The sequence below is a fragment of the Pavona decussata genome, unplaced genomic scaffold, assembly GCF_977016875.1.
Source record: "Pavona decussata unplaced genomic scaffold, jaPavDecu1.1 SCAFFOLD_276, whole genome shotgun sequence".
NCBI classification, from domain to species: domain Eukaryota; kingdom Metazoa; phylum Cnidaria; class Anthozoa; order Scleractinia; family Agariciidae; genus Pavona; species Pavona decussata.
In genome coordinates this window covers 321,925-347,500 of record NW_028145678.1, presented here as the reverse complement: position 1 = coordinate 347,500, position 25,576 = coordinate 321,925, and the positions used below count along the sequence as shown (strand labels likewise).

The 25,576-nt window shown below is 38.1% G+C and overlaps 1 protein-coding gene and 1 long non-coding RNA gene across 4 annotated transcripts; one reads left to right on the top strand and one right to left on the bottom strand.

The window, feature by feature from the left end:
- Positions 1 to 5,804: 5,804 nt before the first annotated feature.
- Positions 5,805 to 19,917, bottom strand: LOC146455405 (sodium-dependent neutral amino acid transporter B(0)AT3-like). 3 transcript variants are annotated; one of them, XM_085094372.1, is made up of 8 exons: positions 19,787 to 19,917; positions 15,913 to 16,173; positions 11,998 to 12,554; positions 11,428 to 11,538; positions 10,605 to 10,844; positions 10,064 to 10,425; positions 9,302 to 9,467; positions 5,805 to 8,836 (listed from the first exon to the last, which is right to left on the bottom strand). In XM_085094372.1, exons 2-8 carry the CDS (start codon positions 16,169 to 16,171, stop codon positions 8,564 to 8,566), a joined length of 1,968 nt encoding a protein of 655 aa, XP_084950498.1. In that variant the 5' UTR covers positions 16,172 to 16,173; positions 19,787 to 19,917; the 3' UTR covers positions 5,805 to 8,563. The 3 variants fall into 3 exon arrangements, with proteins under 3 accessions (XP_084950498.1, XP_084950497.1, XP_084950496.1); XM_085094371.1 differs by lacking the exon at positions 19,787 to 19,917 and adding an exon at positions 18,947 to 19,226; XM_085094370.1 differs by lacking the exon at positions 19,787 to 19,917 and adding an exon at positions 16,323 to 16,601.
- LOC146455404 (uncharacterized) lies at positions 9,502 to 24,234 on the top strand. The gene is made up of 4 exons (XR_014859041.1): positions 9,502 to 9,739; positions 9,811 to 10,863; positions 11,474 to 11,544; positions 23,583 to 24,234. It is a non-coding gene; the product is annotated as an uncharacterized LOC146455404 (long non-coding RNA).
- Positions 24,235 to 25,576: the final 1,342 nt, after the last annotated feature.

The window sequence follows — 25,576 nt, the reverse complement described above, 5'->3', positions numbered from 1 at the left end:
TCAGTAAATACCTGTGGCAGTTAAAAGAAAAGAAGAAGGAGTTTACCATCACATGGAAAATTATTGACAAAGCCAGAGCCTACACTAACATTTCAAAGCGATGCAATCTCTGCATCGCAGAGAAATTCTTTATAATATGTAGGCCCGAAATGGTAACCTTAAACAAGCGTAATGAACTCTTGTCTACCTGCAGGCACCGAAGAAAATACATTCTTAGATACAATAGTTAAGTAAACGCGCGCGTTCGTGCATCTTTTAAAATTCTGTAAGCATTCGTTTTAACGGTCAAATGTCACGCGTTCATATTGCTGATGTAGCCTTTGACGATACTTCAGTGTGTATGGAGATTAACTGAGGAGTGGATCAACCTTGCGTTGATCTACGAAACAAATTTGTATTATGATCCATATGTGCTCAAATTGAGTAGTCCAGCTATATATATATATATATATATAATTCAGGCGTTGATCACCGGTGAAGCCAATAGAGTGCTCTACAAGAAAGGAGCGGTTATAAAAGTAGCTGGACTACTAACATCTATACGTAGCCACCGAAATACGAAAATGCGCGCTCCAACTATAACCGAAATTAACGGTAACAATTCAAACATAACATAACAAACGCGCTGCCAAAATATAAAACAAGCGCGTGCCTAACAATAGCACGCGCACAGAGAGTATATGAGTGACTAGGACAAATAAATGCTAAAATAAGGGAAAAATTACATACAAATTACCCACTAGAATATATAATAAGTAATTCGATAGAAAAAACAGAAATCTAATTTCGGATACGTTCCCCCTTATTTTGGCTAAAAAAGAAATCGCTTTCATTGAGCCCATCCGGCTTCAAGGATCGTAACCGATATGCCCACTGCCCCTCCTTTGCAAGTAGATCTTCTCTTGCATTAACCTTGTCTATTAGTTGGATGCTAACATCCTGCAGTCCGTGATGTCCAGGACCATAAAAATGTCTATAAACAAGGTCATCGCTCTCCTTATTGGCAGCAGACATCTTGGAATGGGCTCTTAAACGGCTCTTGTGGTTGTTGAACCTCAACCTAAACTTAGTGGTGGTGGAGCCAACATATTGGAAACCACAAACCTTGCAACTGATTAAATAAACAACATTCCTGGAATTGCAATCCAAACTATGATTTATAGTATAGCTTGTACTAGTAACATGGCTAGAGAAACTATCACCTACAATGAGATAATTACAAACATCACATCTGTTACTGGCACAGTTATGAGTTCCTCGCATACCCGCAGATCCCCGATCTAGAGGTTGTAATTTAGCGCGAACCAGATAGTCCCCCAAACTCTTAGGACGACGAAACGCCATCAGGGGCAAATCTTTAATGGCCTGATTTATCCATTGCAGTTCCTGCAATGGATAAATCAGTTTCATGATACCATCAAGTTTACATGGGACTGGTCAAAACAGAACATTCACTATCTTGATGTACAAGTTATAAACAACAATGGTGTTCTTGAAACTGATTTGTATACTAAGTCAACTGATAAGCATCAGTACTTGTTCCATACTTCATGTCATCCTAAAGGGGTTAAACAAAGTATCCCATATGCACAGGCTCTTAGGCTCAGACGTATTTGTTCTACTTCTACTGCGTTTGAGCATAGGGCGGCTGATTTCGGTGGCTACGTATAGATTTGTGTGTAACGGTTTTTCTTCATTCACCCTGAAGAAGACCGACAAGTCGGTCGAAATATAGGTGTTCCTTTAAAAAGTGTCTTGTCTTCATTTGTGTTTGATATATAATTTCATGAAGAAAACATCTACACGCATTGGATGCTTGTAGAGCACTCTATTGGCTTCACCGGTGATCAACGCCTAAATTATATATATATATAGAAGTAGCTGGACTACTCAATTTGAGCACATATGGATCTTAATACAAATTTGTTTCGTAGATCAACGCGAGGTTGATCCACTCCTCAGTTAATCTCCATACACACTGAAGTATCGTTAAAGGCTACATCAGCGATATGAACGCGTGACATTTGACCGTTAAAACGAATGCTTACAGTATTTTAAAAGATGCACGAGCGCGCGCGTTTACTTAACTATTGTATCTAAGAATGTATTTTCTTCGGTGCCTGCAGGTAGACAAGAGTTCATTACGCTTGTTTAAGGTTGCCATTTCGGGCCTACATATTATAAAGAATTTCTCTGCGATGCAGAGATTGCATCGCTTTGAAATGTTAGTGTAGGCTCTGGCTTTGTCAATAATTTTCCATGTGATGGTAAACTCCTTCTTCTTTTCTTTTAACTGCCACAGGTATTTACTGAGCTCGGTGTCGTTCTTTCAGTTTTTCTCGTTTGTAAAAGGCTGCTGGTGGTTTCTCCATCGGGTTTTAAATTCTGTGGCAGTTAGTCCTACGTACGTCTTGATGTTGTCACTGGTGGCAACCTTTGCTTGATATACGATTTCTCTTACCAAGCATTCGCCTTTTAATGGGCAGTTAGCTTTGTCCCTACAGTTGCACGATTTGGGTACTTGGGTTTGTTGAGGCTGATCGGCTTTCTTCAAGATATTTTTGTTGTGTCCGTCTATTATTTGTTTTAAGTTTGGCATGCAGCTGTAGCTTAATTTGATGGTGTTTCTATTAAATATTTTCCTTAATTTGTGATTGGCTGGAAAGCACCTGTCGATCAGGCTAATAAACGCTCTTCCTATGTTGGTGTTCACATTCTTGTTGTACGGTGGGTTAAACCATATGATATTTCGACGTCTACTCCTTCGATCTGGTGTTCTTTCCGATGCCTGTTGGTACTTAAGGTTGTAGGAATAACCGCTCTTTAGTAATGCTTCCTGATATAGGGGTGCTGCTTCTTTGAATACATCTTCATCATACGAGATTTCGGACAGCCTTCTATTTATTGATTCCGGGATATTTCTGATTATGTTCGGCGGGTGGTTAGACTTGCTGTGTACATAGAGAGGGGTGTTTGCTGGTTTTGAATATGGCTTAAACTTTTCAGTGTTCAAATCGAGGGTCACGTCGAGGAAGTTGACGATTTTCTTGTTCGCTTATATATTTAGCCCAGCCTAAAAGCGGAGCTCCACGATTACTGTTTAATAGCATTTATACACATGCAAGTCTGCTTATTGTATTAATGTAATAACACGTCATACGTTAAAAATTCCTCATCCTTTCTCAGTGGAGTTATATATATCTTAAAATAAAACAAACTGTTTACGCGAAATATTTCAGTGAGCGCTTAAAATTAATTTAGAGCGTGTTTTCAAATATGCGCTGCAAATGGCGAATGAATTATACCGATTACACAAGTCCAACACAAAATGTTTAAAACAATTTATAACTCTTGGAGGATGTTACTAAAGCCGGCAACGGCTTTAACGCTAGGTCGTCTAGGCGAAGTCAAGGAGCACAGTATTCTGTCTCTTCAATGGTTGTTGCGATTTGTTTGGACTATTTTTTCCTTTCTGAAATCTGCCATCTTTTGGCAAAGTTTGTGTATGTAGGTGTTTGTGTAGTCTATAAACCTCATTATCATTATCAGCAGATGAGTAGCGAGGCGGTAACAGATCGAGTCTGAACACCAATGAGGCAGTCTTAAAACACGCAAAATTTTTTGCTGACACGCAAGCCGCTACACACGTTCGCACAGGCCTACCTATTTGAAAATAAATCCAAGAAACTTTTGTCATTTTGCCACGCCAAATTGTATTCGTAAACGTTTTGAGGGATCAGTTTAGTTCGCGATTAATTTGGATCAATGCCTCTTTAAACCTTTTGAAAGTCTAGCCTGGTGAGACACATCAGCTGCCCTCGAAGGCTTAGTTGGTTACGTGGGTGGGTTGCTCGTGCCACTAAACGCGCGCGAGAGATTGGTTGGCAGATCATGTATACAAAAACAGGCCCATTATATGATGTGGCAAGAGAACCCCTTGATCCTCTCTTGGATGTGGTTAATATGTTTCATAAACATACACCGAATGTTTCAATTTCCTTCAGTTAATCGAATTTCTGATTTAAAACTGAGTTGTTAGGAGAGAAATAGAATTTCGAGTTTTTGCCTTGAATCTTGGCTGCCTCTTTTGGAGTCTTGGAAAATCAGTAAGTTTAGTCTAAAATTTAAACCGACGAAGGGGTGAGATTATTCACAAAAGCTTCAAATCTTTCCTGAGGTGGAATTCTTAATTCCTGTAATGAAACTTGACCCTGAATATCTTCCAAAAAAATCTTAAGGTGGGGCTCTACCTGAATTTGAGTGAAATTTGAAGAGTTTTAAGAATGGATAGAAGAAAGAAAATGATTTTTGGAACACTAACAGACAGTCGACAACCACGCAAGAGCACCCCAGGTTGCTAGTGGACTAACTTGGTATCCGTCTATTAATTATTAACTACAAATTCTAATTTTAAAACTTCACTAAATCTTCAACATTCCTTATTTCTTTTAATTTTACCAATCCTTCAAGAAAAATTATTTCCTTCCAAATATACCTAAAAATCACCCAAAAATTCATAAAACACCCCAAATCATTAATTTGTGCTATGAATGGAGGGTTTTTGTATTGCTTGAAATGCAAACAAGATATTTTCATTTGACCGATTTTAAGCGGCGTGAAAATGGCTTTTAGGTGAACCCCCACCTTAAAGGCCAAGCCTATTTTGAATTCTTACAGGGATTACCGCTGTACACTCGTTCCCAGACTCCCGTTCCCCGTTCCCGGTTCCCCATTCCTGGTTATAGTAACATCCGGCTGGACGCCCTTAAATATTTAACAATTATTGGACGAGGTTGAACAAAATATCGTGATTTGTCAGTGGCGAGCAGATCAATTATTAGGCTTCGGCAAATAATTGATCTGCGAGACACTATATTATCACAATATTTTGCGATAACCGAGTTCAATAATTGTTTTATCATTCGATCACTTTCGAGTTTGTTTTCGGGAAGCAGTAAGCGCGGCCTTTTCAAGGGTCTGCATTTTTACACAAGAGCGTGGTTTTCAATTACGCATGAGCTGAATGTTCAGAATGTTATTGTCCAAGACACAGTTGGACAGTATTACGCATGAGCAGACCATTATTTGTAGACAGTTATTGGCAGGTCACGTGGTTTGCTCTCGGCCAATGGCAAGGAAGAAAAAATGCATCGAATGATAATTTAGTTTAAGGATGGTGTTTTGCTAATGCGCATACGTTCTGCGCATCTTGAGATACTCGGGTTTCCTATGGGTGGTCCTACTATTACAGGGATATTTTGCGCTGTTAAAAATTATGCGGAGAAAGCAGAACTTAGCAAGTGCTCTTGGTATTCAAAAAGAAAATTTGGGGTAACCATGCATTTTTCAGGCTTCAATTTGGAGAAAAACACGATACATTGCTTTGTATTTTACTGCTTTGTAGAAGGATTGTTGCTTAATTATCTCCGAAAAATACATGGCTACCCCCAATTTTCTTTATGGATTCCAATACTGAATAGCCCTTGATAAGATCTACTTTTAAATACCTCTGTATTCTCTGTATTCCTTCAAGAGAGGTTCCTTACATTCTCACATCCGGGTTTTAACGACAGCCCGCTAACCAAAACCCAGAGGATTCTGGGTACGAGATTGCGTTTCACAAGTCTCCATATGGAAGCTCTCCCATAGCGCCAGAGCAAGACCCAAGCAACGGGAAAATATTTTTGTGTCTAGTGAGGACAGGTATGTCTCAAAACCAATGTACATTGTTGGTTTTCACTGCGGGAATTATACAATTGACCGGGAAGAAGAGTTACTTGTAGGAGCGAAAAAGATAAGACACATTATGATGGTTTATTTTATTAGCAACAAAGTAAGCTTAACTTACGTTTAACTTAGTTTACAAATGCAATACCCTTATTACACGATTGATAGGACAACCTGTTAAGATTGGTTGACACGACTTAATGCCATAACGACGTAGTTACGGTATGCTCATGTCATTATGTTTCTACTATGTCATGTTCTTCAACTTGTGACACAAAACAACGACATAAACTTTTATTTTTGCATCTGCGTGACTTTGCCGTTATGTCGCTAGAGTCAACCGGGCTTTACACGTTGACCTTCTTAAACTTGTGTACCCAGTAATGAATATAATACTAGAAATAAGCTTAAGTTTACATGATTTTACATACAAAATATCAACATGAGCGCACTACTGAAATGATACTTTTATAACTCAAAAATGTGTTTATAATGATAGTTTGGTCTCACGGAACTAGCTTGGAGGCTCCAGTGAGGAAAATCATCAGAAATATTTGTTTCTTAACAAAAGATTTCCAGATATAATAAAGCTAAAAAAAACACGTCTTTTTTTTTTTTTTCATACATTAAAAAGTGGCAGCATTTTGAAAGCAAGTGTTCTTTTGGTGCAGTGATGCCCAATTTTCTACAACAAAAAAGGCTTACAGGAAAGGGTAATTTCGTATGATAAGAACAGGAAGCATGCACTACAGGTCACCTTGCATATCTTTCTTCAGGTTTTGGAAACATAGCGACAATTCCTTTTGTAGATCCAGTTACGTGCATAATAGACCTTTTCACGGTTTCTGATGCCATCTTGGTTGGTGGGCAAACATAGCTAAAATCAGAGTAATTTTTATTATGTATGTGATTTTGGCCAACTTTGATTGACCAGTGTCACTCCGCTCAAAGACGTTACAAAAAATGTAAATTATATTTGTATATCTTCGTTTGATAATTCATATGATTAAAAACTATAACATTAGATATGGTACAATGTCTGTAAATTGTCACTACAATTCCTCTCATGTTGCTTGCAATTTTTGCAAAGTTCTAATTTTCATATTTGATCAGAAGTGTATTGGAGTTTTGAAATTTCATTTACAGCCCTCATGAAATAAGAATGTTATGTATGAGAATTTTAAGGGGTCAATAAAAAGTGCGGCTCTCCCCAAATCTTCTCAAGTTTACCATTCAATTTGTTGGGCCAGAAAGGCAGCTTTTTAGGGGTTTTGACCTGAGACCCCTCCCTTATCTGGAGCACCGCCTTAGAGCCCGAATCTGTTCGCTGCTTACATTTAAAAGACAAATTTGCTGTCAAAATGTGACAAATAGAAGAGAATCACAAATATTTACTTTGAGTAATTAATTTAGCCATGTTTGCCCCCAGCCAAGATGGCATCACAAACCATGAAAAGGTCTATTCCTTTCCTCCCAATGAGCAATAGCCAAATTTCCGAGAAAGTAATTAAAGAAAATATAAAGCTTGTAAAAAGTAAGGCAAAGAGGAAGGAGTTTCATGTAATAATTAGAACAGTTGGTTAACACACTGTATAAACAGGTGCCAAAAAAATGTACTGTTCGGGCCAAATAACATATTTTAACATAAGGTCATAAATATAAGATATTGCAAACTTTTTCAGGTTTTGTAGATCTTTGTAGGTGTAGCTTTAGATGGGGAATACTTTCTTTAGATAATATTATTATCTAATAGGGTAATCTGTATAAATTTTTGTCTTTCAGCCAAGGATAGTTAAAATGTCTAAGACCCTGCTTGTACAATGTCAAGCGAGAAAACAGATGTATTGTGAAACACAAATGTGTGTAATTATTATTTTGTAAAAGAATGGGAAAAATGTGCTGTAAAGCCACATTTTTTATGCTTAAATTTAGGTTGGAAGCTCGTTTTGTTGAACATACATTGTAGGTAATTCTTACTTTTTCTCTCTTTCAAAAGCATTGTAAATGTATGTAATATATTGACTAAATACTGTAGGTGTTGTCACATAACCTCATGCTATTCACAAAGTAATTGGTCTGAGATTTATACATTTATTGTGCTCATCAACCATCCTTTAGACTATAATATTATACAACCTTAAATGTTTAATTGCCAAAGACTTTGACATCTAAGCAGAAACAAGAAACATGTAATTTGATTATTGCCATCAATGTTTATGCAAATTTAGGAGAAGGAAAGTATTCATGTGTCCAAGCTTTTAGCTCTGTGGAGGCAATCATTCAATGTAATAGAGCCAGGGCTTTTGCACTCACCAGAAAAGAAAAGAAAAAAATTGTGAAATGCTGGCCAAAATAATTATTATTTATACATGTAACAAAAGCTGCATACCTGAACTGAACATACACGTAGTTCACTAGCATATGCACAGAATTTTTGTTACAAATTGTTTGCCAGCATGGAGTGACAAGGATTGTGATCAGGACTCTGTCAAAATAATGAAAACAACTTCCGAGACTTTGAATACCTTCACTAAGATGTTTAAGTTCATACTTTAGTGAATATTACCTATATTTCCTAAACCACTCTTGCTTGGCAGTGGTAAATTATTTTTGTGCATTATTTGCACCTGCATTGAAAAAAATCTTTTAAAGAAAAGCCAGAAAAGCTTGTCCCTGTAGCATTTTCTGTTGTCTTTCTTGCATATATAAAACACTACCACAACAGTTACATTAATTTAAAGAACTCCCCCCCTCCCCCAAAATGAATTTACGTAATAAGTTTTTCTGGCCTTTTATAGCTTCATGTTGCACATAAGAAACAACACCCATCTGGTGATTAGACACGGCCTCCTTCAACTCCATAGTTGCTAGCACCCTTATGTGGAGCTTGTTCAGTTTCTTCCTTCTTAGGGTCAGGCAGGTAGTTGTTCACACCAGTACAGAACATCTTGTGGAAGCCTGCACGCCAGTTCTTAGGCCAGTCCTTGATCAACCAGATCAGGATGGGTAAAGTGGAAGCAAGGACAATCATAACAACAACAAATATTGCCCAGCCAGGATAGGGAGTACTTTCTGTCCAGGTGTCTGAGCCTGCACCACTGTATGGATCCTGAAGGAAACATTAGCAAACGTGTGTCTTTAATTAACAACCTCTTTCTTATTTTCATGTTAGGCTGTTAGTTCAGTTTTCTGAGTTTTCAGCAATAACTGTGCAGTAAGATGGGCAAGTATGCTGTGTACATAATCAAATTAAAAACGTTTTTACATGAGATGTTTCCTGTGCTGGAAATTGCGTTATCAAATAAGGTTAGTCTGTATCTGCATAATTTTTGTGTTTGATGATGAGTAAATGTAACTTGAAAGCACATAGTGCAATAGCTCTGACCATCTAGGTCACTGACGTTGTAGGTATTTGTAGCACTAAAAAGCTGAAACTGAACTTAATACCGTAGTGAAAGAGCCCCTAAAAGAGAAAGTCTTCAAAAGACAGTGAAATATTGATGTTCAATTTGAGGAGGTAACAAGGGCTTCATAAAATGGAAACTCAGTGTGGATTCTGATAACAGCCACTTACCTGCTTACATCCAACAAATTTAGAATAGGTTGGAGCACTCTGGCTCTGCTGAGCAATGAGGGCAATAAGAACAACAAACAAAGCCAGGGGGGAGATGTACTTCCAGCATATCATCCAGCCAATCCAGGGTCGCTTCCCTGTCATGAATTCAATGTCATCTGCAAACCTGTTGTTTTGACACAGCAAAAATCTGTCAGTCATGAATACAAAGTATTCAATGAGTAACTAATGGCAGGCCTTGTTAAAAATGACAGTCTCAACGGTTTAATCTGCTTGACAAATTTCTCGCACAGTTTAACAGGACAAAAAAAAATTATATTCTGGAATTTGATTTTCCTTGATTCGTATCAGAATTTATGCTTTTTAAGGTTTTTTGTTTTAAATGTATAGCTGATGAAGAAATCCTTGTCTTTTTCAGATATGATTAAATGGTGTTCAGTGTTTAATGCTTTAATAAACTGTGGGTGTTCCTTGAAGGTGGTAACAACTAGATTGGACAGAGTTTACAGTTAAATACAAAGCAAGAAATGAAGGTGGTCCAAATGAGAGGGGCATACTATTGCCCCATGCCTGCCCAAAGAAATGAAAAATAATGCAGACTTGATGATAAGGGTTGTTTTTGATTGCTTTTATAAGTGTGAGATATGAAATGGCTCTTTCTGTTTTCATTCAAAAATATGATTTAAAAAATATTGCTCAACATTCCGTAAGTACATGCAGCTATTCCCCTTGAACAACCTTGTTCCTTGTTTGACCCATTACCTGTCATTGCCGTAAACCCATGCTACTCCAATGCACTGGAACAAGGCAATAACTAGCAGTGGGATCGTAACAGAATAGTCATCAAACATTTGAAAGACGTAGAAACCAGGACCAGAAACCATGGCCAACCCAAACAGAAACAGGATGAAGGCTACAAGCAGTGTCAACAATTCCTTCCTCATGTTGGGGAAAATCTTGAGCTCCATTATGGGACCAATGGCTGCTTCCAGGGTTCCAAACTCACTGTCGATTCCAAGAAGAATCAACATGAGAAAGAAGAGAATAGCCCAGAGTGGTGATACATCCATCAGCAGAATGGCATCGGAAAATGTCATGAATGCAAGGCCTGGCCCTGATCCAACCTGTTGGGTTCACAAACATAATACTTGTGTTAACACTTGACCTTGTAGCAAGACTTAAAAATTATTCCTTTGGAAAGTTTGGCAATTGCATTGTGTAAATATTATGTTGTATTGTTTCAGGTAATATCAAAACAGTCCGCTTAATGGAGAAGTAATTCATTTTATAAAGGAATACATACCTCAGTGGCTGGGATTCCTGTTACATGTTCTCTGTATCCCAGAATAGAAAACACAACAATACCAGCAAACACTGATGTACCGCAGTTGACAAATACCACAGTATAAGCATCTCGCATGACTTGATTATGGAGAGGCATGTAACTGGCAAATGCAATCAGTGCACCAAAACCCAGGCTGAGAGTGAAAAACATCTGAGTGGCTGCATCCTTCCAGATATTGGCATTCTTCAACAATTTAAACTGCAATGCAATTACAATGGTATGCTTAGTTTTGTTTTTTGTTTTTTTTTTTTTTTTTTTTTTTTTTTTCGTATCTGACTGAGGGGGTCAGATGTAGCTCTGGTATGATGTGGATGAGCTGGATCTGTGATACCACAAGTGAAAGAAAGGAGACCTATAGTACAATAATATTTTAGGAGGAGTGGAATTGCTGTCTCTATAGTGGCAGTGTTGAGATATAGTTTGGAGATGCATGACACTAGAATCCGATGCTTTTGGATAGGATTGATATAAAAATAGATATCAAAAAGTGTCAAAAATGGTTTTGAAAAAAAAAACACAGATGTTTCAGGTATATAACCCTCTTCAGAGGCAACATGAAAAATACAATATTAAACTGTAGAATTAAAGCCAAATACAGCTTACGGCCATATAAACACATTACGTGCCATCAAAAATGTGGAATAGAATTAAAGAAGGATCTTACATCAAACTAGATTGATGAAAGTCATACTACACAGCAACTTTCATGTCATAAAATATACCCTAAAAACAAATTTATTGTAACCAACTGAAGTAATTTAAGTATTGAGTATGTTCTCACATCTGGATTGAAGAAGGCCTTAACACCATTTCCTGCTCCTTCTAAGGTGACACCTCTGAAGAATAAGATGATCAGAATGACGTATGGAAAGGTTGCAGTGAAGTACACAACCTGCAGGTAAAGTGCAATCAACATAGTTATATTAATAATGGTATAACACACAATACTGGGTGCCTTCCATTCAACCAAGCACTCTAGTTTGAAGTTTCGAAAATTTTCGCTGAGAAACTGGCACTGAGTAGTAATGTCGAATGGAACAGAATTTTGTGGTTGTTCTGATTTTACTGAATGTTAGAGCAATTTTGTGAGGCATACCCAAAAATCTGACATCTTATTCTGGAAAATTCATGTTCATTGGATTGCTCAACAGAATTTCGGGTAGAATGGTAAGCACCCACCCACACGTTGAATAGTGTGAATAATAGCCTACATTAACACACTAGTGAATCTGGACCTTTTGAATGCAAAACTCTTCTCTTTCTGGTTAACTGACCATAGACACAGGCCTCTCTGCACAGAAAAAAAGCAAATGACTAAGCTATCTACATTAAGTGGCTGATTTATTCATACCTTTCCACTTGATTTAATTCCTTTCACCACACAAAGATATGTGATAACCCAAGCAAACACCAGACATCCAACAAGTTTTCCATTCATTCCAATGCCACCATCATCAATGGCGGTTGAGATCTGCAGAGCGTGATGGTAGAAATAGTATTGCGGTGGGTCTCGCACACAGCAGTCTGGGTAATTATCATACTGAGACTGCAAGGTGTTGTAATATGGTGTGCCTTTACAGGTGGCATTTGCCTCGCAGTCCTGTACAGCTTTGCCTAGTGCAGTGTATTTGTGGTATTCAGGACAAAGCTTGTCATGTTCCCATGGCAGTGATGAGGTAAATGAGATAAAGAAGTAGTAACAGCACCAAGCTATCACAACAACATAGTAAAGACACAACATCAAAGACACCATCAGGCATGCCACACCAATACCAAACAAAGCTGGGTGCACATCTTGCCAGCATCTTATGGCACTTTTCCTCATTCGCTGACCAATACTCAGCTCCAGAAAGAAGAGTGGCAATCCCTCAATCACCATAAAGATGACATATGGAATAAGGAATGCACCTGTTGACACAAACAAAATAAATTGACAAAAAAGTTGCTTACAGTGCATTTGCTTATCCTTGTGCCACCAAATTGGCTGTGGTAACGTTTGAGTGCTTGATGTTTACGTTTTCCTTTTTATGACACACATCACATATTTTTTTCTGCAAATGTGTAACTCCCTAAACTTGCAGCCTTAACATTGCTTTCAAGTTAATGCTGTATTCTGGCCATTTCCACCAAATTATTGTTTCATTATAAGAGGTATTTGAGTGTTATTATTGGGCATTATGTTTTATTATTTGTAGACACAATTTTCCAATATTAGGCACAGTCTCGTATTATTAGGCACTATCTTATTATTTTTGTTTAGCATTATTTCCTGTTATTATTATTGTTTCATTATTGGTTCATTTATAGATCATGGGTATTTATGATTATGGGCTCATGGGCTCTGATTTTCATTATCAGCACCTTTTGGGCCTTTTTCTGGGCTCGACCAATAAAAACCACAGTAGATCTAATCACAGAAAGTGGTGCAATAGAACAGAGATTAACATGGCAGAGAAGAACATGACTGTAGCAAAGGACCGGCTTTCTAGACCTGTACATGCGAAGGCAATGGATGGGTTTGATAGCGTTGATGAAGGAGAAACATACATACATACATACATACTTGTATTCTGGGTAGAATGTGTTTCGTAGAGCGCTCAATTCGTTTGATTCGTTTATTGTCGCAATAAACGATGAAAACACCTGAAGCCTGAACTTCTGTCAAGAATTATACATACATACATACATACATACATACATACATACATACATACATACATATAACTATTAGGTCTAAGCATGTTAAAATTTATAATCTCTTATAAATTTGTTTGTTTTAACAGCACAATTTTGTATATTTTGTGGGAGGGAATTCCACAGTTTTGCAGAAAAATATTTAAACGAGTTCAAGCCATGGATTGTAGTCCTAGGTTTGGGTAGTGTGAGTATGTAGCTGCCCCAAAGGTTGTAGCTAACAGTGTGGAGGCTAATCATTTGTTTACTCTGATATAAACAGGTTCTTATAAAGTAAGTAACATGGTCCGAAAACATCTATCACTCAATGAAGTAAGGTTGACTTTTTAATACAGAAACTGCTTTAAAGGAGAGCTGTAATCCTTTACAATAAATCTCTTAGTATGCAATTCTTGGTTCCGGCATTCTGCGCTCCACAGAAATGCCAGACAGCAGAACAATAGTGAAAATATGGTAAACAATGTGTTCAGTTTATGAAAACTTAACATTACATTGAATTCATTGTCAAAAAGCACTAATTACGAAGCAGAAATGGAGCAGCTGTCTCCAAATGTTTATGGCAGGAAGAGGCCTTCAAGTTCTTCCACTAAGTCATTGTCAACAGCCAAGCCAAGACAAGCAACAATCTCTCATACTCATAACTGGGCGGTAAATTCACATCTTAACTCGGAAATAGTGTTAGCTGCCATTTTTTTTTTGTGTGTGCTTCCAGGATAAATTGCTTCTACAAACTTTGCTGCATTTGCTTTTTTGTGGCCTACAAAGACATCAAAGATCATTCACAGTGTCTGCCATGTTGTTCTTATGCGTAAAACTGCTGACTACAGGGATGTATTTCTGATTGGATTGATTTAAAAATAAATATCAAAAAGTGTCAGTAATGGTTTAAAAAGCACAGACATTTCAGGTATATAACCCTTCTTCAGTGCAGAAGAAAATAATTGCTTTCTTCCACACTGTAGAAGGGTTATATACCCGAAACGTCTGTTGTTTTTAAACCATTACTGACACTTTTTGATATTTATTTTTATATCAATTATCCAATCAAATATACATTTTCGAGTGTCACACATCACCTAGGCCCTGTTCGCACTAAGACGAAAATTTGAGTTGAGCGTTTGCAAAAAAAATGAAAATTTTGTAATCATCAATTTTTTGTTTTCGTAATCCTGTTTGCACATGAAGATGCGAATTTTTTTTTGTGACAAATTTCAATTAGTAACTTCATCAATTTTCCATCAAGATGTCGTGATATGTCTGCCGGTGTGTTTTTTGCGAAATTTGATGACCCAATGTTGGATGGATGTCAAGGAACAAAGGATTTTCTTGCCTGACAAAATTTTTACAGCCTCCAAAACTAGTCGACAGAATCTCTGAAGTTTCGTTGTGCTTACAAAAATTTTGGTGGATGTAAAAAATTGTTCGCACTAGAAATGGCTTCGCGTTGACAGATTTTTTGGCAAATCAAACAAAATTTCGCGTAGTGCGAACAGGCCCTACTTTCTGTTCACCAACTCAAGGGATACTTGGAGAGAGCAAAAGGTATGAAGTACCACAAAACAGTGCCTGATAGGAAATGATGACATTGTGGCTAATAATAGAAAATAATGCCTAATAACAAGAAACTGATGCCTAATTTTGGAAAATTGTGCCTGGTAGTAAGAAATATGTAAAACCCATAACAACACACTAGTGCGTAATAATATTGAAAAAAATAATTTTGGCTGAAATACTGAGAATCCTCGCAATATCACGTATTCCTTCCTGGTGCATTCCATGAAGATCTGACTCATGAGTCATTCTGGTTGATAATACTGAAGTCCCATCCATTCTGGTAATTACTGCACTGCCAAAACGATGCAATATTAATTCGCAACACAACACACACAAAACAAATATGATTCACAAAGCGCATCTTCAAGCGCGAACCACGCCACGAGAAAAAATGTATAATTTTCCTAAAAGCGTTTTGCAATTTCAGGCAGGAAAGACCTTTTTTGTTGACGTATGTCTGTTAGGTACATTTGTAAAACCCGTGCGTATTTGTTTAAACAGTTTACACGTTTTGGTAGATGAACTGCGTGGGATGTGGCGAATGTTGTAGCTCACTAGAACAAAAACTGAATAATTAATCAACTTAAACCTCAAAGGGGTGTTACGCTGATGCAAATTAAACATGATTATAATTGTAACATAACAAAGTCAAAAGTCGTACATGAATAATTGATTTTCGGTTCATTCACATCGCGTGGACGGCAATGGTCACGAGACCCGTATTGATTTAAATACTACTACGTATTACGAGAAGAAGAAGCGTGGTAATTTCCCTTACTTTACCGAAAGACTATCTGTTTTTCTGTGGCATAGTGAATCATATTAAGTTCACTGACAGTCTGTCCAAGCGGAAGTATTAAATTCTCTGGTCTGAAAATAATAGGCGCTTCCACCCTACACAGGGCTACAGCATTGTGCTCTCTTCTTGGATAAATAAAGTTTTAAGATCTATCACTACCTGATTCTATACTGAAGTAAGCGATTTAGATCCCGAAACGAACATTAAGTCTCTTCTTACCTCCTCCATTTTTCTGGCAAAGGTACGGAAACCTCCACACGTTACCCAAACCAACCGCTAAACCGATTGTAGCGAGGATGAATTCCGCTTTGTGGCCCCATGTTTCTCGCTTTTCTTTCCCTCCTTCGCCGCTCTCCGCTTCTGCGACATCAGTTGACGACTTTCCGTTCCATTCCTTTGGCTGATAAGAAACGTCTTGTTTAGATTCGCGGGTCAGTACATCGGTAGACTTGTCATCTCGGTAAGGTGGCAAATCCATTGCTAAGAACAAGAAGGAACAAACAAATATAAACAAAACATGGAAAGACAAAACTCTAAACCGTGTGGAGGGAAGGGCCTATGTTTAATACAAGTAACTAAAAGAAATCGATAAATAACTCGCTGAGTTTAGAAGCATCTGAACAATCTACCTTGTTGATTGGCCATAGTTTTGATTCGCCGGTGAAGCTTAGAACCCGGTTCAGAACAACCACGACGAATAGTATTTCAAATGAAGTCCTGTATAAATTGAGCGAACGATAATGACAGGTTACACTTTGATCTGATCACAACTCCCGTCCGATATTTAAGAAGACAGACGTGATTGCTGTAAAGGTTGCCTCTGCACTGATCGGAAAACAGCTCAGGAGGAAATAAACCTTGTTTAGCATTCGCGTGTTAACTCTTTGGCTGCGTGGAATGTGAGAAATGCCAATCACGCCAACAGGATGTATTAATTATCATCAAGTGCCCTAGTCATGTGACCTTCATACATTCACAGATTCTGAACAAAAGCCAAACAGTTGTACCTCACTGACTCGTTTGTCTCGTATTTTTGTATGGTTCTTATAAACTGTGATTTTACACCGAGTTGTCATCGCGAAAATTCGACGTTTTCGAGTTGATTGTTACTGAACCAAAAGCGCGCGAAGATAACAATGGCAAAATTGGCGGGAAACACTTAGCAGATGACTGACATACGTAGAAGGCATGACAATTTAAGAGCGACGAAACAATGCTGATATACAAAATAACGAATTGTGTATTTTAAAAAAACAAAGTAGATCGCCTTTGTATTTCATCAACACCTCTGTAAATATACCGAGGTTAAATATACCTCATTCACTCTTGAAAACATTGATACTCTGCACATGTGGGGAGGTACTATAGATTAATAGATTTCGGAAAACAAGACTTTTCTATGATAAATTTATACAATATCTAATTATATATCTATTTTTGGAATTGTCTGTTTTGCAAAATAGTTTAATTATTGAAGACTTTGCAAAGATTAAACCGAATTTTCACCTGCCGCGTAGTATTTAGATCTTTAGAAAGTATGACAAATATCTTTCACATTGTTTGAATGTCAATGCCAATTGAATATTAACAAATTAGTGTATATTATATTGGCTTTCTGGGATCATTTTCGGCCCAGAGCCGCGATCCTTTTGGCCAGCGCCATGTTGATCACGAGCGAGCTCGTGCTCTTGGTTGCTAACTACGGACTATGGACTTGACAGTTAAGTGAACGTATACTTGCTCTCATTGGATTTGATAAGATTTAATTAAGCCCATGGGCTCGTTTATTATCTCGCCATGCCCAACATCACTTCTTCTTTGCCTCCTGCATGCTGAATATCCACTTCTTCTAATTTCAGTTGCAAAGTGTGTCGAGTCGTGAGAGAACCATATCCTCTCGGAGCAAGGGTATCATCCACATTCTTTACTGAGGAAAAATATATTTTGTAAGACCGCAGCGATTCGTGGAAAATATAACAAGAACCGTTGACGTGTTTAGAATTTATGCTTTTGTTTTGCAGTATTTTGCTGTCCTCGCTGAAGTAATTTTATACTTGGAAAAACTAACGCGAAGTTCTGTCTGAAACTGAAATTTCTGTCATGTATGTAGGTTTTAGTGATTAAACCCGCATCATTGAGTGGGTAACAAATTTATCTGACTGCCTTTTTGTTTAATTGTCATTGGTTTCTCATCACACAATATGAAGCGAACCTTGAACAATCAATCACCAACACAATCCAACTGCTACATCCAAAGTTACTAACCATCTAGGAACCTTTGGAGCTGCATGTAACTTTAGCCGGATATAGACAAGACCAAAGAATGCATCGGGTAAAAAGTTCAAGTGTTTTTTTTTTTCCTTGTCGCGCAGACATTAAAACGAGCTTTAACTTAAACAGTAGAGGTCACCATCCAACGCCAGTATCCGTGACAAGTTAACATGTTGAGTCGGCAGTCCGTGACGATTCCGATGTTTTTCGAGGAGCGTCAAGTTCTGAGATGAGGAAGTATATTTGATACTGCGGGTTTGACTTACAGAACGCATACGTCTTCCTTTATAAAAGTACAGTGCAGCGCTTTATCCTTCCAGGTAGTCAATTCTGAAATGCGGCAACATCGAAAGAACTTTGAATAATTAGGTAGTGAGTAATTGACAAAATTTGCATAAAAATCCGAGCTTTTCGCACATCTGAGATCGACTTTTTCGCGACTGAAAAGGAAAGAGAGTAAAATTATGAACTCCTCTATAAACTACAGATGACTATTTCCTGTTCAGATTACAGAAGAAAATTGCAAATAGTTTGTGATTAATTTCGATTGGACAAATGGAAGATGGATGGATAAATGTTGAATGATTGCAAATTTCTCGACAAGTTATTGTTGTAGGTTGCCTTCGAGTCTGGAGCAACGAGAGGGGTCGAGTCGCCCTTTGTGAGCCAGCCACCCATCAGACTCAAGAATCACGCGAGTCGTTTAGGGTGTGTTGAGAATCTTGATGCATTTTCACAGTTTCGGTCGATTATTGTCTGTCAGACAAGTTGTACCGGTATCTACCTATATTGAGATAAGATGAGACCAATGTCTATGCCTATATTGTGTGAAATCTCCCAATATTAATTTCAGATGGTTTCGGGACACAAATAGACTACTACTTGAGTCGAATGTTGTGTTGTTAGGCGGTGATCAGAGTCATGCAGTGTCTTTTTTCATGATCTAGTGGATCTAATAAGGCACTAGTGAAATCACAAGTACCTTCAAATTCGGTGAAATGAGTCCTGTATGCTCCGTTGGCTTGTTCTCGTCTAAGTAGTACTTTCGAATTAAGCCCTACCAGCTTACTACCAAACACGCGTTTGGCATAGTTTTAGATTTCTGGAATGCTAAGAATGACACATTTCTTAATTCGCAATATCATGTATCTCTGGTGTTGCGGTTGGAGCACCAGAGTATTTTCAGCTTTTTTTTAGCTTGTTTTCAGCCTCTTTTTAGTCAAAAGTGAACATATTCCCCCATTAGTGGATTTCAACCAAAGTGTATGATAACAAACCTTTCTTATCTACATGAAAGCAACAATTCATCGGCCTCCCTTTAGTTTTACTTTTGTTCTCGTTACAAAGTTAGTACAACAAAGTGCAAGCCATGTTTTCCGGTTTTTTATGATTTTCTCCGATCGTATAATATCTCAATATTTGTAACTAAACCCATCGCTAAAGAAAACAACACAAAATTAACAACGAAGACTGCGATTTTTCTGCTCTGCAGTCCTTCTTTAGTAAATACACTTGATGTTTCGGATGACAGACAACAAACAATAAGTTTTTAAAACAAATATTACCCTCAGTCTAGGAACGAAAAAAAACCCCAGTGATTGGAGATAAAACATTCCTATTAACATGAGATCGATTGTTGTGTAATCGTATGATCATTTCTGGTGATACCGCTAAGATTGGCTCAGTTCCTACTGAGGCCTGATAAACTCAGTCGACATCAGTGATGCGGACCCGAGCAAGTTGACTTAAGGCACTGAATAACAAGCATATTAAGTCATGATTGGATCACTGCACCGCTTGTATCTCAGCTCAACTTAGTTACCTGTTTTTTGCTCGCCAACTTGTTTAAAGACAGCACAGTTAAAATGTACGACGGACACTCGGTCGAACAAGTATTACTCCGGCGGTATTGCGAAATAACAATGGTATTGCGCAGTGTTACCGCTTCATAATAAGTTTAATTTGAATTTGAATAACAAAGCCTGACTATAATCTTTTACTGCTGCGGTTTAACATATTTGAAACCTCCGTAGACCAGTGCAGTTACTAAGACAAATTTACTTTCCGTGCCTTGACCGTCTTGCCAATCTCGATGAGTTTTTGTCCACTCGTGATAATGCGCTCAGTGCAATCTAGCGGCATTGAATTCAAATTTGTACCCTGTGGCTCACTTAAAACTGAAAATTAAAGGCAAGTGGATAACGACGTCAAAAAGTGCAGGCAACCAATCAGAAGTCACAGTGAAGTGATCGCAAGCGTGGGAAAGGTCACCACAACAAAACAGTTACCGTTCCGGTTTGATGCTGATTTGCTATTAACTGAGTAAAGATTATCAGTGCTGCGTGTTCCGCGTTACCGCCAGGGTCTGGACTACAAGATTAACACCAGCGCTGCGTGTTTTATCACAAATTTGTACAGTATCTCCTTGGATTTTCGAAAGTAACGTGTGTTAAGGCAAAGAAGGTGTTTTATGGTCGTGTATCCAGGCACATATTTCTGATACTGCCCAGGTTAGAACCAGTTGCACGAGTTTCAAATTTAACTTTTCAAGGCAAAGAAGATCTTGGCGTTACTGAGATGATGCAGTTGACAAAACTGCGATGTTATTTTCTAAGATGGATCAAAAGGCGACTTCGACTAAAAACTAATGAGACCCTGGAGCTAAGTATTTATGATTGGGAGAGGCGTGAGGATAGAGTGAGACTGGCCATACCCCTGTTAGTACCTCTCTTATTTCTAGTCTTAGGCTATGACACTGCTTCTCCGCAAATGACGGAGCCCCAAGCTTTTTCCCGCTCGTTCGACCCCGACTGCAAAGTCTGGTGCGATGGATCTAAACCTCTGCCGGCTAGAACACTTACCATTTTGTCCTTTTGGATCATACAGGTGTTTTGATATAAACACATGTTCCATTCCACTCAGATCTGCACTTCGGGGACTGGGGGGAACGTCTATAATTGAGCGATTGCAAGAAGACAGTAACAACTAAAATGATTTAAACATACCGGAAGGCAATTAAAGTGGCTGAATAATTTAGAGCCCATACGAGTTTATGCCCGTTTTCATTAGGGGTTCTCGGATTGACGGTTTACTGCTTATTTATGAATAATTAATTAAATGACTCAAGGCTCGACTGCGTAGAAAACTTAACACGACAGCGACATGATAGAGACCAAACCGAGAATCAACAGAATGCAGCAACCGTGGACAGCTGTTTCGAGCTGGTTGGCTCTCGTCAGCACGGTGTAGCACAGCAAAAAGTAGAACACTGACGCGAGTCGAGTGTTCTACCAATTGCACGTGGTAGCCGATTTCTGATGGGCCCAAATTCAGACATCCGTACACGTCATAGCGCGTGACTACGAACAACGAACAAAAGAAAAAAAAACATTTTATTTATTAAAAAGAAGACAGATTAGAAAAACGATATGCGGACATGACAGACATTTGACAAAAAATTAATTAATTAATAAAATAAATAAATAAGTAAATCAATCAATAAAAAGAACAGGGTCCTTGCCTCCGACCTCCTGCAGATTCAGTACATGTTGCGATCACTTTTTAAAGTAGGCCAGGGAGCGCGTGAAATAATCTATTGTGGGATACGTCTTCCGTACTTTACAGTGCCATATAAAGAACCTGGCTACCAGAAATTCAAAGTTCAGTTGTTCTTTAAAGGTTAACGTGTCTGGCTGCATGCCCAGTACCATTGCAGGGGAGATTAAACGATTAAACTGGTAATTCTTGTGCATCGGAAAGCTAGCTTATAGACTGCCCTCCAGTCCACAGAAAAGGCGGTTACCAAACCACAGTCTGTCAACCACCTTCCCTGACTCTTGGTTGGAGAGCCCTGCTTACAAGCCACAAGTTTCTCGTATGCGAGCTTACCCGGTTTCTTACATCTTAAGAATCGATTAACGGGGTCCTCATAAATAGTAGTGTTATCTCGCAAATTTTCTTTGAAGGTCGATTGTAAAGCTTTGAGAGCGGATGGTAAACCATAGAAAGATAGGTAATTTACTTTTACATCGTGACATTCTTTAAATTCAACGTATGACATGAAACGGTTTGAGTCCTTCATTAAGTGCGATACTTTGTGTATGCCTTTGGACGACCATTCTTTAAAGAAGATTGGCCTTCCTTCTATTCTAATTAAAGAGTTATGCCAGAGATTAGTTGAGAGAAAGTGGTTAAAAGAACCTATTTTGTTTTCAAAGTTGATTTCTGCCCAAATTTTTACAACTTCTAGAAGAAAAGCATCTTCAGACTGGACATAACCCTGCAAATCTTTTCTGTCGAGGTTGCAGTAAAAGAAGCTAGTCCCGCCCAGATTTTGAAGCTCCAGTTCAAAGAAAAGTTTCCGTTAACCGTTGTTGTTTCGGTCCAAACATTTTTTAACCCAAGTAGTTTTTAACGCTTTACTAAAAGATTCGATATCGATCATCTTAAGACCACCATTTTCATAAAGGTTAAAGTGCTACTGACTATGACAAAATTCGTGTCTTCCTAATCTGAGCCATTTTAAAACATAAACAAGTAGTCTGTACGTGAAGAAGAATGCTGTTTACTATTTTCAAATATCTCTTTTTGTTCCAGAGATATTCAAGGTTTTAAAATATAGAAATTAGCCAAGTGATGACGTCACAAACTCAACAGAATTTTGGTCAAATGTTATGAATAAAGATATCTCAGCCAATTTGTATCAGAAATGCTTGGTTCTTCGCAGTGATATTGGTCTAGGTGCGCTCCATATTATGAGCTTATCAGTTTTGTTACCATGGCAACATACTGGGTTCCAGTCCTCCCTGATACTTAAGGCCTTGCTGGCCATCTTTGGCATTCTATTTTGATATTTGCCAATGGTGCCTCATCTGCATGATCCAGCAAGCGTATAAATATGTTAGGTCGAGTTCGTGGCCTTGTTAAATGTTTTTCAAGCTGAAAATCACTAAAATATTGAAATCAGGTTGGAGGGGACTGGAAAAGAGTGAGTTGCCATGGGAACCGAATTTTTATAGCCGTAGGTGAATTGCCTTTAGAACTATTAGCCTGCCAGGTTTCAATGGTCTCTGCTGTAAATTGACTGAGATAGCTCTATTTATAATATTTGACCAAAATTAGGTTGAGTTTGTGACGTCATCAGTCATCTCATTTACATATTTTACACAATTTTCAAACGTGAATATCTCCGGAACCAATGCAGATAATAAGAAACGGTAAACGGCGTTTTTAATCTTTCCTGGAATGCTATGTGATAAACCTTAAAATCAAGAGGTAAAAATTTGATCATAGTAGCACTTAAATAATGACATCACGCTTTATCTCATCACCTTTCCCGTTCCAGGGAAAGTTGTAGAAGAGTTTATTTATGGCTTTTACTACCTGTTGATTTGTTGGTAAAGGTAAAAGAATGTAAACAAGTTGCGAAGCAACTAAACTTTTTAAAACAGCAATTTTTCCTAGTAAGCTCAGCCTGCGCTTTTCCCAACAGCTCGGCGTGTTCTGAATCTTAAGAAGTTTTTCTCCGTAATTTGCATTCATTGTTTCCGTGGGATCCGTGGCTAGCCACACCCCCAAGGCCTTTACCTTACTTTTAACCCATTTTAAATCTTTTTCAGGACAAAAGGTTTCTGTGCAGCCCACGTAGGTACCAATCCACAAAGCTTCAGTCTTTTTATTGTTTAGCTTTAGACCGAAGACCTTCTCAAAAATCTCAACGGTAGCTGTAGCAGCAGTGGCAATGCAAGGAGCTGTAGACATAGTTTAAGTAGTAGCAAGATGTTGCTTTAAGTGTAGTAAGTGTAAGATTTGTAAGTGTAAGTGCTGGAATTAAATAATAATAATAATAATAATAATAATAATAATAATAATAATAATGATAATAATAAGGAAAAAATAGTCATGATTATTTAATAGAGTAAGTATTGTTAAAAATTTAAGCAAAAGTATTGTAAGTATTGTATTTATTGTAAATAGTCTATTATCAGGTACTTTGCACCTTGTATTGGCTAGCTTGTGATTGTACGAACAATGCGTTACCAGAATGTGTAATTAGATAAGCCAGTGTTTATTGTACGCTCAACAAGTTTAGAGCGGTTAGACGCGAGTGTCATACTACTCTTAAAGTAAGCATGTTACTCAATTATCTGCTTAAATATTGTAACAATAAGCTCAAATGATTTAGAAATTACTGTTGTAAAAGTAGTTTATTGCGTCAAAGAAACAATGAAACTGAAACAACTGAAATATCATGTCGCAGTCGCAATAAGTTAAATGAGAAAAGCAAAACTTTCCTTCACAGGTACATGGCCAAGCCATGTTAAAAAGTACAGCATATCGGATCTAAAAAGATATACGGTCCAAAACATAAAAGCAAACTATAAGCAAGAAACCGCAAGGAACCTTGCTTATAATTAATTAAAGGCTGTTTACACGAAAGTTGAAAAATGGAACGGACCCGTTGAAAAGTGGTGCGGTGCCCATAATTTTTGTAAAGCAATATCCGTGCTGTTTTGGGTCCATAGGCGCCCATGGACCCAAAACAGCACGGATATGTTTTTAAAAATTATGGGTACCGTACCGTTTTTCAACGGGTCCGTACCATTTTTTACATGTCGTGTAAACAGCCCTTCTGAGTTTACACCCATCTCTCATCTGGCTTGTGACTACTAAGTGGCGAAAACGGAACATAAGGGAGCAGAGACCCATCTGAAGTGTCCAGTGGGCGAGCCTCTTGGTTTGGCTTTCACTGACCGTATTCTGCACTGACCATTCCCAGGTCCATTTCTTATCAACAGGAAGCGAAACATGGCTGTCAGTGATGGGGCCAGACAAAGCCGATAAAGAGTGGGGGAGTTGAACATGTTTTAGAATAGCCACTGGTTGTATTCGCTGTCTACTTTCGGACCGAAAATTTGCAACCCTATTATTGCCTTTGAGTTTATATAGTTGCGTTCAATTCGGTTTTGTACAAAAAGAAACAATGAATTTCAGAGTCGGCCTGGGCCCAGTTGCTCAAAGCCCGATTAAGCTAATCCTGTCGAGTCAAGTTAATTACTTGTCGATACAGTTTAACGAGCGAAATGAAAACCTCGGTTAACTTTCAAACGGGGATTAGCACTAATCGCCTTTCGAATAACTGGGCCCAGGTGTTTGTCAACCTCGTTCCCAGGAACGTGAAGAGGAAAGACCCTGGGAACGAGATTGGCCGTATGCTTGCTAATGTACCCCATGCTGGGCCCTTTGTGAGAGTACCTGTCACAATGTTTGTGTTTGGATTGAAATATGCCTGTTTGGAGAAATCACACGATAAGTTGACTTTGATGAGCAAAGCTACCCTGAAAAAAAAAGTGTTTTGAAAAAAAAACTACGTAACATACTATTCAAAACTTTGCCACCTGTGTACCAGCAGCTTTATTGTTCGCCCGCAAGCTTTTCCTAATGCACAACTTTAATTTGATTACCGCGCGCTCTGCCTTGTGTTAGCGATGACTCGGCTGTAACTTACGGCACACTGTCCGTGAAGTTTAGACAATCACTTTGTGACTAGCTCTTAATGATTACCCAAACTACTTTTCAGGCTAGACACTTTAAATTACGAAATAGCTTTATG